We start from the raw sequence: 19,002 nt of genomic DNA, 5'->3' as shown, positions 1-19,002 counted from the left end.
GCGCTAGCGAGTAGCGGAAGTGGGGGCGGGCACGTGGGGCGTGCTACGGTGGCCGAAAAAATGCCGCAGATGTGTTAGCAACCGGTCAAGAGGCAGCCACGGGTGGAACGGAGAACATCGTATTTCTAATCCAGCTCCAGGAGTTTATAGGAGGGAGCCCCGGCAGCCGTCACCATGGTGAAGGAGCAGTTCCGGGAGACAGATGTGGCCAAGAAAATGTAAGATGGAGCCAAAATCCCCAAAGGGCAGAGAAATTAGGGGTAAAGGAATCCAAGGTCAGGCGTCTTGGGTCTCGAAGCGTCATAGCTGAGGGTCAGTTGGAAGGAAAGGACCAAGAATCAGTGGGAGGTGTAGGCACAGCTCAGGATTATCAGGTTAGATTAATGAATATTGATTGGGCAGGGGGTATTTCAGCATCTGGGGAACCGCAGGCCAGGGGTATTCCTTTGGGTTTCGGCAGAGAATGGGAGATGTGGTGGGAACCTTGGCGATAAAGTACACCCTGGGTCGAAACTAGAGTTTTTCTAAGGTCAGATGATGACTTCTTTCTGCGAATCTGGTCACTACAACTTGGGAAGCAGCCTGGGGCGGGGACTCATTTTGCTGCAGAATACATGACACGGAGGTAATATTTGTTGACGAAAAGAATGGAGTTACCAGCTAGAAAGCTGTGTCACAGGCGCATGGATAGCAGTCCCCAAAATGAGGTGAAATTTAATAGGTCACAGCCTCGCCTTAGAACTTCCAATAAAGAAATAAATCAATCGTTCTTGCAGGAGACACTTAGTTGAGGAAGGTACTGTTTGCTGGGCCCTCTGATAGGCATTAGAGATGTGACATGCTAAGCTAAGCTAAGTCGCTTCAGTCGTGTCCGACTCTGTGTGACCCCATAGACGGCACCCCACCAGGCTCCCCCGTCCTTGGGATTCTCCAGGCAAGAACACTGGAGTGGGTTGCCATTTCCTTCTCCAATGCAGGAAAGTGAAAAAGTGAAAGTGAAGTCGCTCAGTCGTGTCCGACTCTTCGCGACCCCATGGACTGCAGCCTACCAGGCTCCTCCATCCATGGGAGTTTCCAGGCAAGAGTACTGGAGTGGGGTGCCATTGCCTTCTCCGGATGTGACATGAGGAAGACCTTACTGCTTAGTCTAGTTGGAGAAGGTAGGCCAGCCAGCGGTTGAGCTAGACAAGTGCAAGGACAAGGGTTGGCACCAATGGGAAAGGGGTTCAGACGGAAGAAAGCAAGCCAAACAGCCTTCTTCCAGGAGCATAGAGGAGGGAGACATCACCGTGATGAGAAGAAAGCTGATTTTGCAGCTTTGTTCCAGAGTCATCTTGCAGGCAGTGCGGGCTTTTTTGTCAATTGAAGTATAGTTGATTTACAGTGTTGTGTTAGTTATATGCATGTATGCTCAGTTTACTTCACTCCTGTCTGACTCTTTGCGAACTGCCTGGATGGTAACCCACCAGGCTCCTCTGTCCATGGGATTCTGTAGGCAGGAATACTGGAGTGGGTTGTGTGCCCTCCTCCAGGGGATCTTCCGGACCCAGGGATCAAACCCACGTCTCCGGCAGTTCCTGCAATGCAGGCAGATACTCTTTTATAGAACCTATAAGGGAAAAGAATCTAAAAAAGAAAATGTATATGTAATCTAAGAAAGAATGTATATGTATAAAATAACATAATATGCCTATAATAGATATAAGAAACAATACGTATAATATCTGTTAAAGAATCTAAAAATATATCTTTTATTATATATATACTATATGTTATTTTGGAGAAGGCAATGGCACCCCACTCCAGTACTCTTACCTGGAAAATCCTGTGGACGGAGGAGCCTGGTAGGCTGCAGTCCATGGGGTCGCTAAGAGTCGGACGCGACTGAGCGACTTCACTTTCACTTTTCTCTTTCCTGCACTGGAGAAGGAAATGGCAACCCACTCCAGTATTCTTGCCTGGAGAATCCCAGGGACGACGGAGCCTGGTGGGCTGCTGTCTATGGGGTTACACAGAGTCGGACACGACTGAAGCGACTTAGCATAGCATATGTTATTTTATACACATGTTCTTTCTTAGATTATATTCATATTATTTTTATAATATTCATATTATTTTTTAGATTCTTTTATAGGTTATACAAAATATTAAGTATACATTTCTGTGCCATACAGTAGCTTCTTGTTGAGTATCTATTTTAAATATAGTAAGGGTATATTTTCATGTCAAACTCCTAATTTATCTCCGCCACCCCCACCTGCCCCTTTGGTAACTATAAGTTTGTTTGCTGTGTGTGTGGGTCTGCTTCTCTTTTGTAAAGAAGTTCATTTGTATCTTTCTCTCCCCCACATATAAGCAATATCATATGACATTTGTCTTTCTCTGTCTAGCTTACTTTACTTAGTATGATAATCTCTAGAGCGATCCATGTTACTGAAAATGGCGTTGTTTCTTTTTTATGGTGTGTGTGGGGTTTGTGGGTGTATACACGCACAGCGCATCTTATCCATGCATCTGTTGATGGACTTTTAGGTTGCTTCCATGTCTTCAGTTCAATTCAGTCACTCAGTCGTGTCCAACTCTTTGTGACCCCATGAATCGCAGCACGCCAGGCCTCCCTGTCCATCACCAACTCCCGGAGTTCACTCAAACTCACGTCCATCGAGTCAGCGATGCCATCCAGCCATCTCATCCTCTGTCGTCCCCTTCTCCTCCTGCCCCCAATCCCTCCCGGCATCAGGATCTTTTCCAATGAGTCAGCTCTTCACATGAGGTGGCCAAAGTACTGGAGTTTCAGCTTTAGCATCATTCCTTCCAAAGAAATCCCAGGGCTGATCTCCTTCAGAATGGACTGGTTGGATCTCCTTGCAGTCCAAGAGACTCGCAAGAGTCTTCTCCAACACCACAGTTCAAAAGCATCAATTCTTTGGCACTCAGCCTTCTTCACAGTCCAACTCCCATGTCCATACATGACTACTGGAAAAACCATAGCCTTGACTAGACGGACCTTTGTTGGCAAAGTAATGTCTCTGCTTTTGAATATGCTGTCTAGGTTGGTCATAACTTTCCTTCCAAGGAGTAAGCGTCTTTTAATTTCATGGCTGCAGTCACCATCTGCAGTCATTTTGGAGCCCCAAAAAATAAAGTCTGACACTGTTTCCACCATTTCCCCATCTATTTCCCATGAAGTGATGGGACCGGATGCCATGATCTTCGTTTTCTGAATGTTGAGCTTTAAGCCAACTTTTTCACTCTCCTCTTTCACTTTCATCAAGAGGCTTTTGAGTTCCTCTTCACTTTCTGCCATAAGGGTGGTGTCATCTGCATATCTGAGGTTATTGATATTTCTCCTGGCAATCTTGATTCCAGCTTGTGCTTCTTCCAGCCCAGCATTTCTCATGATGTACTCTGCATAGAAGTTAAATAAGCAGGGTGACAATATACAGCCTTGACATAATCCTTTTCCTATTTGGAACCAGTCTGTTGTTCCATGTCCAGTTCTAACTGTTGCTTCCTGACCTGCATACAGATTTCTCAAGAGGCAGGTCAGGTGGTCTGGTATTCCCATCTCTTTCAGAATTTTCCATAGTTTATTGTGATCCACACAGTCAAAGGCTTTGGCACAGTCAATAAAGCAGAAATAGATGTTTTCCTGAAACTCTCTTGCTTTTTCGATGATCTAGCAGATGTTGGCAATTTGATCTCTGGTTCCTCTGCCTTTTCTAAAACCAGCTTGAACATCAGGAAGTTCATGGTTCACGTATTGCTGAAGCCTGGCTTGGAGAATTTTGAGCATTACTTTACTAGCGTGTGAGATGAGTGCAATTGTGTGGTAGTTTGAGCATTCTTTGGCATTGCCTTTCTTTGGGATTGGAATGAAAACGGACCTTTTCCAGTCCTGTGGCCACTACTGAGTTTTCCAAATTTGCTGGCATATTGAGTGCAGCACTTTCACAGCATCATCTTTCAGGATTTGAAATAGCTCAACAGGAATTCCATCACCTCCACACACTCCCCAGCATTTATTATTTGTAGAATTTTTGATGATGGCCATTCTCTCGGTTGAGAGGTGTGAAATTGACAGTTTTGGTAGGGATAGGTAAGGGAAAAATGAGACTGATGCACAGAATTTCTTGCTTGGGTGACTGTTTGGAGGTTGCCATTCACTGGAATGGGAAACGTGCCTCTTTGCTGGATAAATTATCCCTGGTGGTCCCTCCAAACCCATCCCAACCTCCAACTATATTCAGATGTAGATACAATCTGTTTTCCTCTGACCACCTGAAGTGACTCTATTAAAATGCAAATTAGATCCCTGACACTTGAGTTTGAAGTCTTCAAGCAGCTTTCCCTTGGACTAACATTTAAATCACCTGTCACAGTTCCCAAGCCCTCCTGAAGCCGGTCTTTGCATACCTCACTGATTTTTTCTTGTTCCGTTAGCATTCTGTGCTCTACAGTACTGGTTTCATTTGGTGCCTTGAAAATGCCAGGCCTGAGCTGGCTCTAGAACCCTTGCCCTAGTTAAGCTGTACTTCTATGCATGACTTCTTGATCATCTTAAGACTGGCTCCCTCTGATTTAGAATTCAGCTGAAATGTCAATTTTCCAGACTTTCTGACCACATAACATAGTCTTGTCAAATTCTCCCCTAGGCTTCAGTTTTTTCAGTCTTTGCATCTATTCACTTTTGTGAATCTGTTTCTTAATTCTCTCCCTTGCCCTCCCTGAAACTGAGCCCCATGTTGGAAGGGAGTTTGTCTTGTCTAACCTGTACCCTCAGCCACTCAGGATGGTGCCTGGCACATCGTAAACCCCCAGTTTGTTGGGAAAATGAACAAAGGAACCGATTTGGGAGAGAAAGTGCCAAGTTTAGGTACTTGTGTAACTGTCCAAAGGAGGTATGTGTATGAGTCGGAATAGTTGGCCTACAGATAGAGATTAGACAGGCAGCACTCGGGAACAAGGTGTAGAAGGCAAGGAGGAATGGGGTTGTAACCCCAGGTAAGGAGAAAAGCCAACATCTGAGAGAGGGCAGTAAAAGAGGCCACAAAAGAAACTTACGATGTAACAGCCAGAGAGGGGGAAAAAACTCAAAGCATGGATGGTGTTACCAAAGCCAGGGAAAGAAATTATTGCAAGATAAGGGATGAAGAGGTTACTGTCAGTGCTGCAGAGAGACGTTAAAATGAGAAATTTTTCCTGGATTTAGCAGCAAGGAGGTAGGTACAACTGGTGAGCACCATCCTTAGATAATGAAGGTGAGAACAAGTCAGCAGGATGAAGGAACATTTAGTAATGAGAGAGCAGGGCCTGTCAGGCATGGGAAGGATAAGGCTGCTTATGGTGGGTCACAGGCATAAATGCTCTTCCTGGGAGTGGTTTTGGTGTAACTGTTCCCCTGTCTCTTTCCATTCCAGAAGCCACATCTGTTTTGGAATGAAGTCAGCCGAGGAGATGCGCCAGCAGGCACACATCCAGGTTGTGAGTAAGAACCTGTACAGCCAGGACAACAACCACTCCCCACTGCTCTACGGGGTGCTTGACCACAGGATGGTAAGACCTGCTGCCCTTCGTGGTTCCATGTGTTTTGACTGGCTGGGGAAACTGGTGACTTACCAACTAGGAAGAAGCCTCTTCCTTCCACCTCCCCCCTTCCCCAGCGTATCTCAGGGACTCCAGCCTTCCTTGGTCCAGTGAACATGAATACCCTGCGCCTTCCCAGGTGATTCTGACTCTGGGTCCCCTGGACACCTGTGAGGGCTTGTCCCAGTTTCCTCTCCACTGGTCTCCACTGATTATTGATCATACTTTTATTCACAGGGTACAAGTGAGAAGGACCGTCCTTGTGAAACCTGTGGGAAGAACTTGGCTGACTGTCTGGGCCACTATGGGTACATTGACTTGGAACTGCCGTGCTTCCACGTGGGGTACTTCCGAGCAGTTATAGGCATCTTACAGGTAGGCGCGTATGTGTCCATCTCCATACAGTAACTCCATCTCCCTGAAAGTTACTGATCCAGGGACATGAGAGTGAGCTTGGTGGGGGATACATGTAGGGAACATTTTTATACTAAACATGTTATATTTGTTTTGTTTGAGGGGTTTGTTTTTTGTTTTGTTTTGGTTTTTCTGGCATAATATTTCATCCTGCAGTAAGTTAAATTGCTTAAAGATTCTTTTTCTTTGATTTTCCTTGAGTAGGTTGTAGACATATATTGTAAAAAAATAATAAAGCAATACAAGCACAAGATAATTCAAGCACAAGACAGGGAATACAGCTAACAAAAACCCCACCTGCCGGCTGTGGGTACAGCCAGCATTCTGGTGAACATGGGCTGCCTCTAAGCATGTCTTCCTGTAGATCTGTGCATATAATTAAGTGTCCTGGACAAGGGGTGGATGCAGCTTTTTTAAAAAAAAAAGAAAATACTTTTTCATCCTCTCATCCTTTTATCTGTTTGGTTTAATTTTCAAAAGATGATCTGTAAAACCTGCTGCCACATCATGCTGTCCCAGGAGGAGAAGAAGCAGTTTCTGGATTATCTAAAGAGGCCCGGCCTGACCTACCTCCAGAAGCGAGGGCTAAAGAAGAAAATCTCTGACAAGTGCCGGAAGAAGAACACGTGCCATCACTGCGGCGCCTTCAACGGTGAGCCAGACGCGCGTCTTGTCTGGCGTCGCGACGGCAGTTTCCGCAACTGCCTTTCCTAGATCGCGACCTCAGACCAGCCTAACCAAGAACCTGAGTTTTCCAACCGTGGTAGAATGGATTAACTCTTACAGGTACTGTCAAGAAATGCGGGTTACTGAAGATAATCCATGAGAAATACAAGACCAACAAGAAAGTGGTGGATCCCATCGTATCAAGTTTCCTTCAGTCCTTTGAAACCGCCATAGAGCATAACAAGGAAGTGGAACCTCTGCTGGGAAAGGCCCAGGTGAGCCTGCCCCTGCCTCCCTCTCTGTCTGCATCACACGTTGTCTCCTTACCCTCTGGGTACACCCTTCCTCCAGAACAGGAGGTACTGGGGTTAGATCTCCAGGGATACCTCACGTGACAGGTGTTCGCCTGGCACTCAGTTTACTGTGAGCTGTCCTCGTAACTAACACACGTTTAGTTATATAGGTAACGCAAGTTACATTTTCATTGTGAAAGATTGTAAAAGCATAGCTGTGTATAGCATACACTGAGGGATCCTGTGTCTCACATGGATGCGGCATTAATAGAATTTGTAGGTAATTTCCATTGCTTTACTTGGCACAAACTTAATTAGTAGGATTTTATGATGTGTCTTATTCTACCTTGTTCTGAATTCGATTAGTACTTGAGACACATGGTACCTTCTAGAATTGATAGTATACAAAACTAACAATTAAGTGGCCACTGAGTACCAAACTGTCAGACCTGTGGGGAGCATCAGGAACCACCAGGCAGGGGGTCTGCACCCAGGAATCCCATGGTTTTAAAGGTGTTGTAGGACATTAACCCATGAAAGTATAGCTAATACCATGGGACACAGTGCTGACTGTCACAGGAATGGAAAGGGTAGGAAGGAGTGGGAAATCAGGGGGCGGTGGTTAGGGAGGACTGTGAGGAAAGGTGTGGTTTGTTGTGGTCCTTAAACCTGAATAGGATTTAGAGAGTCCAGGACAGTGAGCCTGCCACGTCCAGGAGGCTGTGTTGGGGCTCCTTCTGAAGCCAGGTTCTGTTCAGAAGTCCCAGCATTTTGCTAACAAAGCACCTTGCACTTAGTGACTGCTGTTACCTTCCGGTGTCGGTCCAAGTTCTTTCCGTGGAGCGCCTCATATTTTATCCTAACAGCAACCCTGTGAGGCTGCATCGGCCAAGATAACAGTAAGTGGTAGAGGGAGAATCCTCGCTGAGGCCACTGGGGTGCAGGCCTGTGCTGGAGAAAAGACAGACAGCTGAACTCACTTTGTCGAGGTCCTCCCACTCTGGAGAATGTGGAGCCATTCAGGTTTTAAGCAAGGGAGAGACATAAACAATGACATTTTAGAACAGCCTGACTGCTCAAAAGACACTGTAGCAAAAATGAAAAACCAGGTCACAAGCTGGGAGCAAATGCTCACCTTTCATATGTCTGATAAAGGACTCTCATGTCCAGAATATAAAAGTCCTGATATTTAAAAGCAGAAGCAAGACTTGAATAGGCGCTTCACAAAAGGATATATTCAAACAGCCAATCAGTAGATGGAAAGTTGTTCCACATTATTAGTCATCAGGGAAATACTAATTAAAACACACACCCTCTTAGAAAAATTAAATGTAAAACAACTGAAAACCAAGTGCTGGCAAGGATCTGAAGCAACTGGCACTCCTGTATCGATAGTAACCTTGTAAAATGTTTCCACCACTCTGAAATTCCTTACAAAGTAAGACCTACACTTACCGTATGATCTAGCAGCTTTATTCTTGGGCATGTACCCAAGAAAGACAAGTGCATATGTCCACAAAAATATTTGTGCAAGTATGTTCATTGCAGCTTCATTAATAAAAGCCAGAATTAAAAACAACCCAGATGCCTGTCAACAGGAAAATGTGTAGATTGTCATAGATCCACACAGTAGAATACTGTCCTGGAATGAAAGAATCAAGCTGACACACACAGCCTGGCTGAATCGCAGAATCCTATTGAGAGGAGGCATCCTTATATGAGAGTCCAAAGCATGTGATTGCATTTAGATCAAGTCCAAGAACAGGCCAGACTGAACTGGGGTGAGGGCTTAGTACCCCTCACCCCAGAAAGGGGTGATGAGGGTGATGAGAAAGGGGTATGAGGATATTTTCTGGAGAGGGGCACATATTCTTTCCCCTGATTTGAATGGTGGTGTTTGTATACCTGTGTAAAAATTTAGCCATCTCTTTAAAATTTGTGCAGTTTACTATTATATATGTAAGTTATGCCTTGATTTAGGGAGTGAGATGTAAAAAGGAAGCAGGCCCTGACCCTGGGCAGTGATAGTGAAGCCAGAGGTCAGAGTGTGCAGTCAGAATGGATAGTAACTGATGACCAGCCACTGTGGCAGCGGGTGTGAGAGGAGGCAGTCAGAGGCGAGCGGGTGTCCATGCGCTGGCGTCTGGAAACTGGTAGTCCCCCTGGACTCCATGATGGGGCACGGCATCAGCCGTGCATCCCAGTGGAGATGTCTTCAAGCTCCTGCAGATGAAGTGAAGGTGCAGACTGAGAACGCTGATCTCGTCCTCCTCCCAGCGTGAGTGTAGAGGAATTCCACCCTCCAGGCTGACAACTGCAGAAAGCGTTCAGTGCGTCTGAGGGCTGCCCAGCTCTCCTGGGTGTGGCCTTAGCTGCAGCCTCCTGTGCGTTCCCTCTGCTGCCCCCAGATCAGCCTCCCTGACGCCTGTCACCACTTTCCCCTGCCAACTCTCCGCCTGGGCCCCTGAGGCCACTGTCCTTATGTGCAGAGGACCAAGTCTTCTCTGCTCCCTGCACCCTCTGCAGTAGAAGTGTTTAGGGCCTAGGAGGCATCTTGTTTGGAAAAGTCTCTTATGTCAGAGGTCCCCAACTTCCAGGCCATGGAGCAATACCTCCTTCAAGATCAGCAGAGGCATTAGATGAGAAGGAAAGCACACAAAAAATGTAGAGTGCTGGAATCATCCCAAAACCAACCCAGGTCCGTGAAAAGTTGTCTTCCGTGAAATCAGTCCCTGGTGCCAAAGGTTGGGGCCCACTGTCCTGAGTGACTGGGCCCAGGAGGTAACCTCCTCCCGCTTAGGAGCCACCTGTCTAGTGTGTACATCTTGTCTCTCTGGGCCTCCCACTGCCTCCACCTCTCTGTCCACCCCAGCCCACGTGACCCAGCTGACACCCTCGATGTGATTTAGGGTGGTGATGGTTGAGAGCTTTGGGGCTTGCCAGGTGGCTCAGTGGTAAAGAATCTGCCTGCCAATGCAGGAGACTCATGTTTGATCCCTGGGTCAGGAACATCCCCTGGAGGAGGAAATGGCAACCCATTCCAGTATTCATGGTGGGAAAATCCCAAGGACAGAGCAGCCTGGCAGGCTACAATCATAAGGTTACAAAGAGTCAGACATGACTGAAGTGACTTAGCACGCATGCACACTGCCACTTACTCTATGATCTTAGACACGTGACCCAACCTGGACTTGAGTTTCCACAACTATGAAAGGGATTACAAGAGTGTCTGCTTTAGGGCCATTATGAGGAATAAAAGATGGATTCCAGATCAGATGCTCAGCAAATAGCAAATGCTTCAAGCACGTGACCCAGTTACTATGGTTTTCTTATTACTGATGTTCCTGTATTAACAGAAATAATGATAGAGAGGTAAGGCTTCTTCCGTTTCTTATTTGTGTGTCCCTTCAGCTTAAGAGAGCCTCTGCGCCCCCCCCCCCCCACCCCGTCCCGAATCCCCCATCCCTGGGCTTCCATGCAGCTTCCTCTCTCTCTGCAACACACCCCACCCCAGTCTTCACCTTTCCCTCAACCACGTGTTCATTTGCTGTGCCCCGTGCACCTCTTGTGTTCCATCTTATGTTTCTGCTAGTTTCTCCCACTTCAGTTTAGTCCCTCACAGGATCCCTTTCTCTGGGGTCCTGTTTGATGCCAGTCACAGTGCTTGGAGTAGTGGCGGGTCCTCCAAGATTACCAGTTTGTCCTGGGTTTTCTTGTGCCACGGGTGAGAACAAAGCATGAGTTCACCATTTGCCTAATTCCAAGCAGTCCCTCCTCAGAGAGGGCCACTCGGTCACCAAAGTAAACAAAGAATTATTGAGTTACGTTTGCCTTTTATAAAGACAGGCAGCAAAAAGGTGTCTCATTAATCTCAGGATGGCCCGTGTCCTGACATGGTGCTTCCCTGGTGACTCCGACAGTAAAGAGTCTGCCTGCAGCGTGGGAGACCCAGGTTGGATCCCTGGGTCTAGAAGATCCCCTGGAGAAAGGAATGGCAACTTGCTCCAGAATTCTTGCCTGGGAAATCCTATGGACAGAGGAACCTAGTGGGCGACAGTCCATGGGGGTACAAAGAGTCAGATATGACTGAGCGACTTTCACTCACTGACATGAGTGCCTGCCCATTGAATTTTCAGGAATGTGCAGCCCCATGGCGTTACAGGAGGCACAGCATGATTGAAGTGGAAGAGACCTTAGAGCAGTGGTTCTTGACCTGTTGTGGGTCACAGACACCTTCAGGAATTGAACAGAAACTCTGGACTCTACTCCAGAGGGCTGACGTATATCCACTCCTATTTTAGTACAAATCCGGGGATGGGTAGACCTGCAGATAAGGTCTCTCCATAATGACATCATCCCTGCAGACTGTGCCAGTCCTCAGCTGTGTGGGCTCATCACCACCCGAGGCAGCCACGCTCCACGGCTGGAGAGCTTGGGCTGTTAGGGTCTTCTGCCTCATGCACATCCGGGCCCTGCTCTGCTGTCCATCAGTCCCTGACCTCTGTCTCCTGGTATTTAACAGTAAGTCAGCGGCCTCATCCTCATGCCTCTGGGGATGCAGTTGTTCCTATCACTCTTCCTGAGAACTGGTTTCCAGACTCTTGCCAGTCTTCCTGCCCTGCTGGACGGCCTTCAGCTCATAATGTTCTCGTCCAGGACTGACTGGTACTACAGGCGATGCCTCACCTTCGTCCCGTTCTAGAATGTTGTTAGATTTAAGCTTCCTCCTCCCTGACTGTTTCTGATGGCAGTGAGGTGCCCATTGCTGGGAGATGGGAGCCAAGGACACGCGTTGTTCTCTGGACAGGGGCCCGGACTCGAAAGCCTCCGGTGAGATTCCTTCCTTCTGCCCAGCCACACTGCCATCTCCTCCAGGGCAGGACCGTAGAAACTTTTCCTTTGGTAGTGTTCTAGGAGCTGATCATTTTTCTTAGCTTTGTTCCCCGTTTCATTAAGTCATGTGTGGCAAATTGTACTGATAACGTATAATCTCAGTCACAGTCTTTGATCCCAAGAAAATTTAATAACCAGCATTTTTACAGCGTGGCGCCTCTGTTATGTGAAGTTAATACAAAGACAATACAAGTTCATTACAGAAAGGTGAAATGTATAAAAAGAAGCAAAACGATAATCCAACTCAGCTAAAGATGGCCCTGTTCACGCCTTGGTAAACTCTTCCATTTCCTCTTTTCTGTAGATGTACATCTTTGACCAAATTAGATCACAGTGTAAACATACCTATCTCATTTATCAATATTTTGTGAACACCTTTCATGGCATAAGCCACATTTTTGTGGCTTCATTTTTTTTTTTTTAAACGGCTTCATAGTTTTCTACATACGAATGTACCATGATTTTATCTGGCCAGTAACCTTTCAGGTTGTTAACAGCTTTCACAATTAAGATCTGCTTTAGTGAACATCCTTATAGCTAAATCTTTGTGTTAATTTCTAAAATCATACCCTTTGGAAAAATTAAGTGGGATTATTGGCTTAAATTATTGGAATCAAAGTCATGCACATTTTTAGGGCTCTTGCAGTATAGCAAGTTATCAGAAGCCTTTGTCATCACTTGTACATATTTTCAGTTAAGCGGTTAGAGCAGGGGTCCCAGCTCCTGGGCCATGGACCAGCACTGGTCAGAGGCCTGTTTGGAACCGGGCGCATGAGCGGTGAGCGGCAGGCAGGTGAAGCTTCATCTGCTGCTCCCCTCACTGGCAATACTGCCTGAACCATCCCCCCCTTAATCAGTTCCTGGTGCCAAGATTGGGTACTGCTGGGTTAGGGGGCATGGGGAAGTAAACCTTTGCCTAAGCTGTGGAAAAAAAGCTAAGTTCTCTCTGCTCTTCTCTCCTTTCCATAGGAAAACTTGAATCCCCTAGTAGTTTTGAATTTATTTAAACGAATCCCAGCTGAAGACATCCCTCTACTTCTGATGAATCCGGAAGCTGGAAAGCCCTCCGATTTGATTCTCACACGACTCTTAGTGCCCCCTTTGTGCATCAGACCCTCTGTCGTGAGCGATTTGAAGTCGGGCACCAATGAAGACGATCTGACGATGAAGTTGACAGAAATCATTTTCCTAAATGACGTCATTAAAAAGGTCAGCACTTCCCATTGGCATTTCCAAACTCCAGGTTTTGGAGTCTATCCCTGCAAACAGAAGTGTCTGATGGAGAAAGTCAAATTGACCAGGCTTGCTTCTGCTCCTTCTTAGCATCGGATATCCGGAGCCAAGACCCAGATGATCATGGAGGACTGGGACTTCCTGCAGCTGCAGTGCGCCCTGTACATTAACAGCGAGCTCTCAGGCATCCCCCTCAATATGGCGCCCAAGAAATGGACCAGAGGCTTTGTCCAGCGCCTGAAGGGAAAGCAGGGTACGTGTCCACCTACCTGTGCAGAAGACAGTCTGCTGCCTTTGGTTCATTTTGGGAAATGTGTGTCCAGCTTATCTCATTGGAGATCACAGTCTTTCCTTGGCCTTTCTGGTCGCATTGCTCCCAAACAGCACACATTGTGCCCTGGAGACTTAAGATATATTTTTATTTATTTAGGTCGATTCAGAGGCAATCTCTCAGGAAAGCGAGTGGATTTTTCTGGTAGAACAGTCATCTCACCTGACCCCAACCTCCGAATTGATGAGGTAGCTGTGCCAGTTCACGTGGCCAAAATTCTGACATTCCCTGAGAAGGTAAGTACATTGAATTGCTTAGTATTTTGTCTGAATCCAGTGTTTTATGTTATGTTCTGAGGTTCCAAACAATCTCAACAGTGGGAAACCCCCAGTAACCCACCCAACCCACAGTTTGGCACGTGTGTGTGTGTTTTTCCAGTGTTTCACACGTGTGTCACCATATATAACACAACACGTACACAGTTGTGTCTGCCTTTATATTCAAATACTCAGATATGCATTAAACATTCAAGTCTACTTTTTTTCCATCTTTGGTATTTTTCTGTGCTAGTTCATATCTTATGCCTTAAATAACTAAATGATAAACATCCACAGCCAGTTAATTTTCTTGGGATGAGTTAAAACATTAGAATTTTTAAATGATTTTAGAATCATTTTTAAAACATTAGAATCATTGATTCAAACACTCTGAATATTAAAAAGCTGTTGATGCATAACCAGAAAGGCTGTACCACTTTACACTAAGTTCGTACTCGTCGTGAGTGTAAACTGGTATTTGTAGTATTTTCTTTTTTAACTGAGGTGTAGATAATTGAAAGGTCTGATAACAGGAAGATATTGATTGGCTTTGACTTTGCTCTTGAAATTCATAATGAGCCCAGACCATAGGTGCTTCTGGTAAAGCTTGTATAAAAAGTATCCTTGGTTGGGACCTGGTGGTCCAGTGGTTGAGAATCCGCCTTCCAATGCAGGGGACACCAGTTTAGTCCCTGGTCAGGCAACTAAGATCCCACATGCTACAAGGCAGCTAGCCTTGCACACGCCTCAAGGAAGAGCTGCAGCAGAGACTCCGTGCAGTCAGAATTTTTAAAAAGTAGTGTCCTTGGATAAGTTCCTTCTCTGAGACAGTGCCCCACGAGACTCTTGTCCAGTAGGCTGCAGGACATGGTGGTGCAGTCCAGGACCTGCTGTTCTGGCGTTAACAGCTTTTAAACCTTAGAAGCCCATGGTGAATCACTGCAGATGAAGCTGCCACCTGTTTTTAGGGTCACAGAATACGCTGAAAGGTCCCTGCAGATCAGTCCAGCCCAGCCGTTTTATCAGTAGAGAAACCAAAGGTCAGTCACGGACCTGGCCCTGTCACCCAGCAAGTGAGTGGCCGAATTCAGACGTGAGCCATTGTCCTTACCCTGAAGACCTCGGCAGCAGCATGCCGCAGGTACCTCTCTTCTAGAACTGCACAAGGGGTTCAGTTATGCTTTTTTTTTTCCTGGACCCCACAAGTGGCATGCAGGATCTTAGTTCCCTGACCAGCGATCAAACCCATTCCCCATGCAGTGGAAGTGCAGAGTCCTATGCAAGGGACCACCAGGGACATCCCCTAGAACCACTTAAAGAAAGTGGAGGCTGAGACTCAATTCAGGATAGCATGCTAGCATATCGAAACCTAACAGTGCCTCGTTCTGTTTCATATTGTGGTCCTCCAGGTGAACAAAGCAAACATCAACTTTTTGAGGAAACTGGTTCGAAATGGCCCTGAAGTTCACCCAGGAGCCAATTTCATTCAGCAGAGACACACACAGATGAAAAGGTAATGCTTTCACAACATGGTTGATGTAATTATCTCCTCGTGACCAAGTTCACTGTCGCCATACTCAGCCACAGAAGGCAGTCCAAAGTACAATTATCGTGATATGTTGACATGTGGAAAACACCTGTTTAAATTGCAGTTAGCCTACGTACGTTTTGTTTTCTCTGCTCTCTTTGAATATATGCACAGTGTTCGTTTATTCTATAGCATTTAACGTTTAGGTAGATACAATGCATTGGGATATGAAAGCAGATCATTTTCTGGGCCACCTGGATGCTCTGGGGTTGCTTCAGTGCACTCACAACCCAGGAGGCACACACTTTGCCAGTTCTGGCTTTTCACAGTGACATGAGCTGTTCACCAGTGCTTTTCGTCTCATGAAATTCAAGCATCACCAGGGCCCTGTGCTAGAAGCTAGTTTATTACTCAGTTTCTGTGACTCTAAGACATACTTTTATCATGTTGGACATTTCTAAAATTAAGAGGTGTCATACAATCAATTTGTTGTAGTTTAGGGACTTCTGTGGTGGCCCATTGGTTAGGGCTTGGCACTTACACTCCCGTGGGCCGGGCTTTAATTCCTGTTTGGGAACTAGGATCCCACAGGCCACTTGGCGTGGCCAAAAAATAAAGTTACAAAAACAATTTTGTTGTTGTTACGGTAGTTGAATTGTCAGTGGAAGGAGGCACCTTAAATTCAGTGAAACATGGTCATTTTAGATATGAAGAGGGAGAAACGTGCTGAGGAAACTGTTCTCACAGGTTATGTCCATTATTGTATGTTAAGGTTTCTGAAATACGGAAACAGAGAAAAGATGGCCCAGGAGCTCAAGTTTGGGGACATTGTGGAGAGGCACCTCATCGATGGAGACGTGGTCCTCTTCAACCGGCAGCCCTCGCTGCACAAACTGAGCATCATGGCGCACCTGGTGAGCAGGAGACTGGTGTTCATATCTGCTGGGTGGAACTTTGCTGTGTGTGCCCTGCTCAAACTCCAGACATCTAAAATTTAAATTGCCAGTAATCTCAAATTTTTATAACTTTTGGTTTTCCTCTTCTCTTCCATTTTAGTTTGAATGAAACTCTTCAATTTCAAGCTTCACTTCAATGTTTTTAATATTTATAACATACTTTTCACACAACAGTGAAACAGGAACTAATTGAAAATTAGTGTGAAACTGACGACTGTGATTTCACTTGCAGGCAACATAGATGCATGTCTGTGTGCACAAAATTATGTAAAATAGACATGGCAGAAAATCGACTTGATTTAAAACAGCATATTAACTAAGAAGCTAAAATGCTTACAGGATTTTTCTTTGCAGTCGTCCTCCGACTAAGACCTGAAGGCATATTTTTTGGAGCAGTTTACTTTGCAACAACAGCAGTTTCCTCTTCTGGAGATTTCAAATGGAAACAAGATGCAACTTCAATTTGTTAAATATTCATAAATTCTCCTATATGAAAAAACCATTAAATCCCTCAGCATTTGCAAACAGGCTCCTAAGGTAGTATTTAAACAGGCTCCTAAGGTAGTGTTTTTCTAGATTGATTTTTTTTCCAGTAGTTTATAGAACCATTACATCAATCGTTTTGCTCAATGGCAGAAATACCAAAGATACATTTTATGATTATGGAGCTCTAGGAGGTGAACAAAAGCCTTCCCTTTCTGGAAACTTGGCCCATTTAACATAGAAATATTTTTATTTAAAACTTTCAAATATATACAAAAGTAGAAAGAGTACTGTGATGAACTAAATTCCCATCCTTTATATTCAGTAATTTTCAAGCTTTTGCCACACTGGTTTTATCTCTCCCTTTTTCCTTTGATGAAACCGGATGCCATGTCTTTTTTCCATGTGTTTTCAGCTTCTGCAAAACACGCATAGCTTCAGTGTTCACACCTCACCAAAAAGAAGTTATTCCCTGGTGTTGTCTATCACCCCGGCCATAGTCAGATTGCCCCATATGTCTCAAAAATATTTTTGCAGCTAGTTTGTTCAAAGTGAGATCTAAAATCTACACGTTTAATTGATCCATGTCTTAAGCCCCTATTAATCTAGTATAGTCCCCCCTCCTCCTTTTAATTTCTGTGTCATGTTTGAAAAAACCAGGTCATTTGTCCTGAAGAACGCTGCACGTTCTTTTTTTGTCTGCCTGTGTGTGGCAGTAAGGGTTCCTTCATGCTTCATAGTTTTCCTGTAAACTAGAAGTAAACTCTCAAAGCATAATCAGATTCAAATAGAACTTTTTTGGCAATAATAACTCATAGGTGGTGCTGGCTACTTCCTCTTGCCATATTTCAGGAGGTACACGCTGGCTGGCTGGCTGGCTGTCTCAGCCATGTGAAGAAGGTGAGGGAGTCAGATGCCTCGGCGTGGTGCCTTCCTTGCAAAGTTCCTTATCAAAGACTCTTGATAATCCCTGGGACTGCAAGGAGGTCAAACCAGTCAATGCTAAAGGAAATTAGTCCTGAATATTTATTGGAGGGACTGATGCTGAAGCTGAAGCTCCAGTACTTTGGCTACATGATGCGAAGAACTGACTCATGAAAAGACCCTGATGCTGGGAAAGATTGAAGGCAGGAGAAGAAGACAACAGAGGACGAGATGATTGGATGGCGTCACCAATTTAATGGACATGAGTTTGAGCAAGCTCCAGGAGTTGGTGATGGACAGGGAAGCCTGGTGTGCTGTAGTCCATGGGGTTGCAAAGAGTCGGACACAACTGAGCAACTGAACTGAACTAATGACCTCATCCATACCAGAACATACTAGGAATTTTCTTCCTTAATGTAAAGTGTCCAGTTCCGCAGGAAGCCCTTTTTTTAAAAGAATGCAACTAAGAAGATTTGAATAAATGACTTATGTCCTTTTCCTGATTTGCTTTGTTTTATATTCCACAGGCCAGGGTCAAGCCCCACCGGACTTTCAGATTTAACGAGTGTGTCTGTACACCCTACAATGCAGATTTTGATGGAGATGAAATGAACCTTCATCTTCCTCAAACAGAAGAAGCTAAAGCAGAAGCGCTTGTTCTCATGGGGGTATGTAGGGTGGTGCATCCCAGCTCCTGAGAAAAAGCTCCTTAAAAGGAGGAGAAGGGAAACAAGTCTTGTTTGAAAACACCCGTAGTATGTAAGGGAGTTGGTTTCTCTCATAGGTGGGGAGTTGAATGGACTGGGTACCTTCTGACCTGTACTGTGGGTTCCTAGGAGAATACATACACATGCGCACCAGTTATGAAAAGGTAAGACAGGGCTCTGTCAGAAGCTTGACTGCTGGATATCATGGTCCGTTATACTTCAGATAAAGGATTTGAGCAGATGCACCTTTTTTCCCCCCCTTTTGGCTGTGCCAAGCGGCTGCTTACAGGATCTTAGTTCCCCGACCAGGGATTGAACCCACACCCTCAGCAGTGAAAGCACAAAGTGCTAACCACTGGACCACCAGCGAGTTCCTGAGCAAATGCATCTTGATGTACAGAACATTCTTCAAATTGGGTGCTTATGCAGTGAACGGATAGCACATGTTTTTGCTAGTGTAGGCACTCATTACATTTTGATGATTAATAAATGCTGTTGTTCGAACTTAGTGTCTCCACCAAGAGAAACTTGACCATTCTACCATTATTGTAACCAGTGTGGAATTGATTGACTTCAAAGATAACACAGTGCTACTCATCATTCATAGAAGAAAATTTTCTTTGGAGGAGAGCATTTATAATTACACTAACGTCTTTATAAGAACACAGAACAACTCCACACGGTATTTAAACGTAGGGACCTCTGAGGTCAATCTTGCCGGTATTTTTTTC

At 45.3% G+C, this 19,002-nt stretch overlaps 1 protein-coding gene and 1 long non-coding RNA gene across 3 annotated transcripts in view; one reads left to right on the top strand and one right to left on the bottom strand.

Annotated features, from left to right (window-relative positions):
• The window catches only part of POLR3A (RNA polymerase III subunit A), a 46,654-nt gene continuing 27,652 nt past the window's right edge, over positions 1–19,002 (top strand). For both annotated transcript variants that reach the window (XM_055537322.1, XM_055537321.1), the window contains exons 1-11: positions 1–218; positions 5,421–5,556; positions 5,824–5,961; positions 6,481–6,652; positions 6,787–6,941; positions 12,822–13,061; positions 13,176–13,338; positions 13,516–13,652; positions 15,083–15,186; positions 15,974–16,115; positions 18,092–18,232. In XM_055537322.1, the coding sequence (XP_055393297.1) occupies positions 175–218; positions 5,421–5,556; positions 5,824–5,961; positions 6,481–6,652; positions 6,787–6,941; positions 12,822–13,061; positions 13,176–13,338; positions 13,516–13,652; positions 15,083–15,186; positions 15,974–16,115; positions 18,092–18,232 (1,572 nt within the window). In that variant the 5' untranslated portion in view covers positions 1–174. The remainder of the gene's footprint in view (positions 219–5,420; positions 5,557–5,823; positions 5,962–6,480; positions 6,653–6,786; positions 6,942–12,821; positions 13,062–13,175; positions 13,339–13,515; positions 13,653–15,082; positions 15,187–15,973; positions 16,116–18,091; positions 18,233–19,002) is intronic.
• Positions 16,948–19,002, bottom strand: part of LOC129621194 (uncharacterized) — a 58,691-nt gene continuing 56,636 nt past the window's right edge. The window contains exon 3 of the long non-coding RNA XR_008699096.1: positions 16,948–17,058. This is a non-coding gene — a long non-coding RNA (uncharacterized LOC129621194). The remainder of the gene's footprint in view (positions 17,059–19,002) is intronic.

The sequence above is a fragment of the Bubalus kerabau genome, chromosome 1, assembly GCF_029407905.1.
Source record: "Bubalus kerabau isolate K-KA32 ecotype Philippines breed swamp buffalo chromosome 1, PCC_UOA_SB_1v2, whole genome shotgun sequence".
Taxonomy (NCBI): domain Eukaryota; kingdom Metazoa; phylum Chordata; class Mammalia; order Artiodactyla; family Bovidae; genus Bubalus; species Bubalus kerabau.
This window is presented reverse-complemented; position numbering and strand designations above follow the sequence as displayed.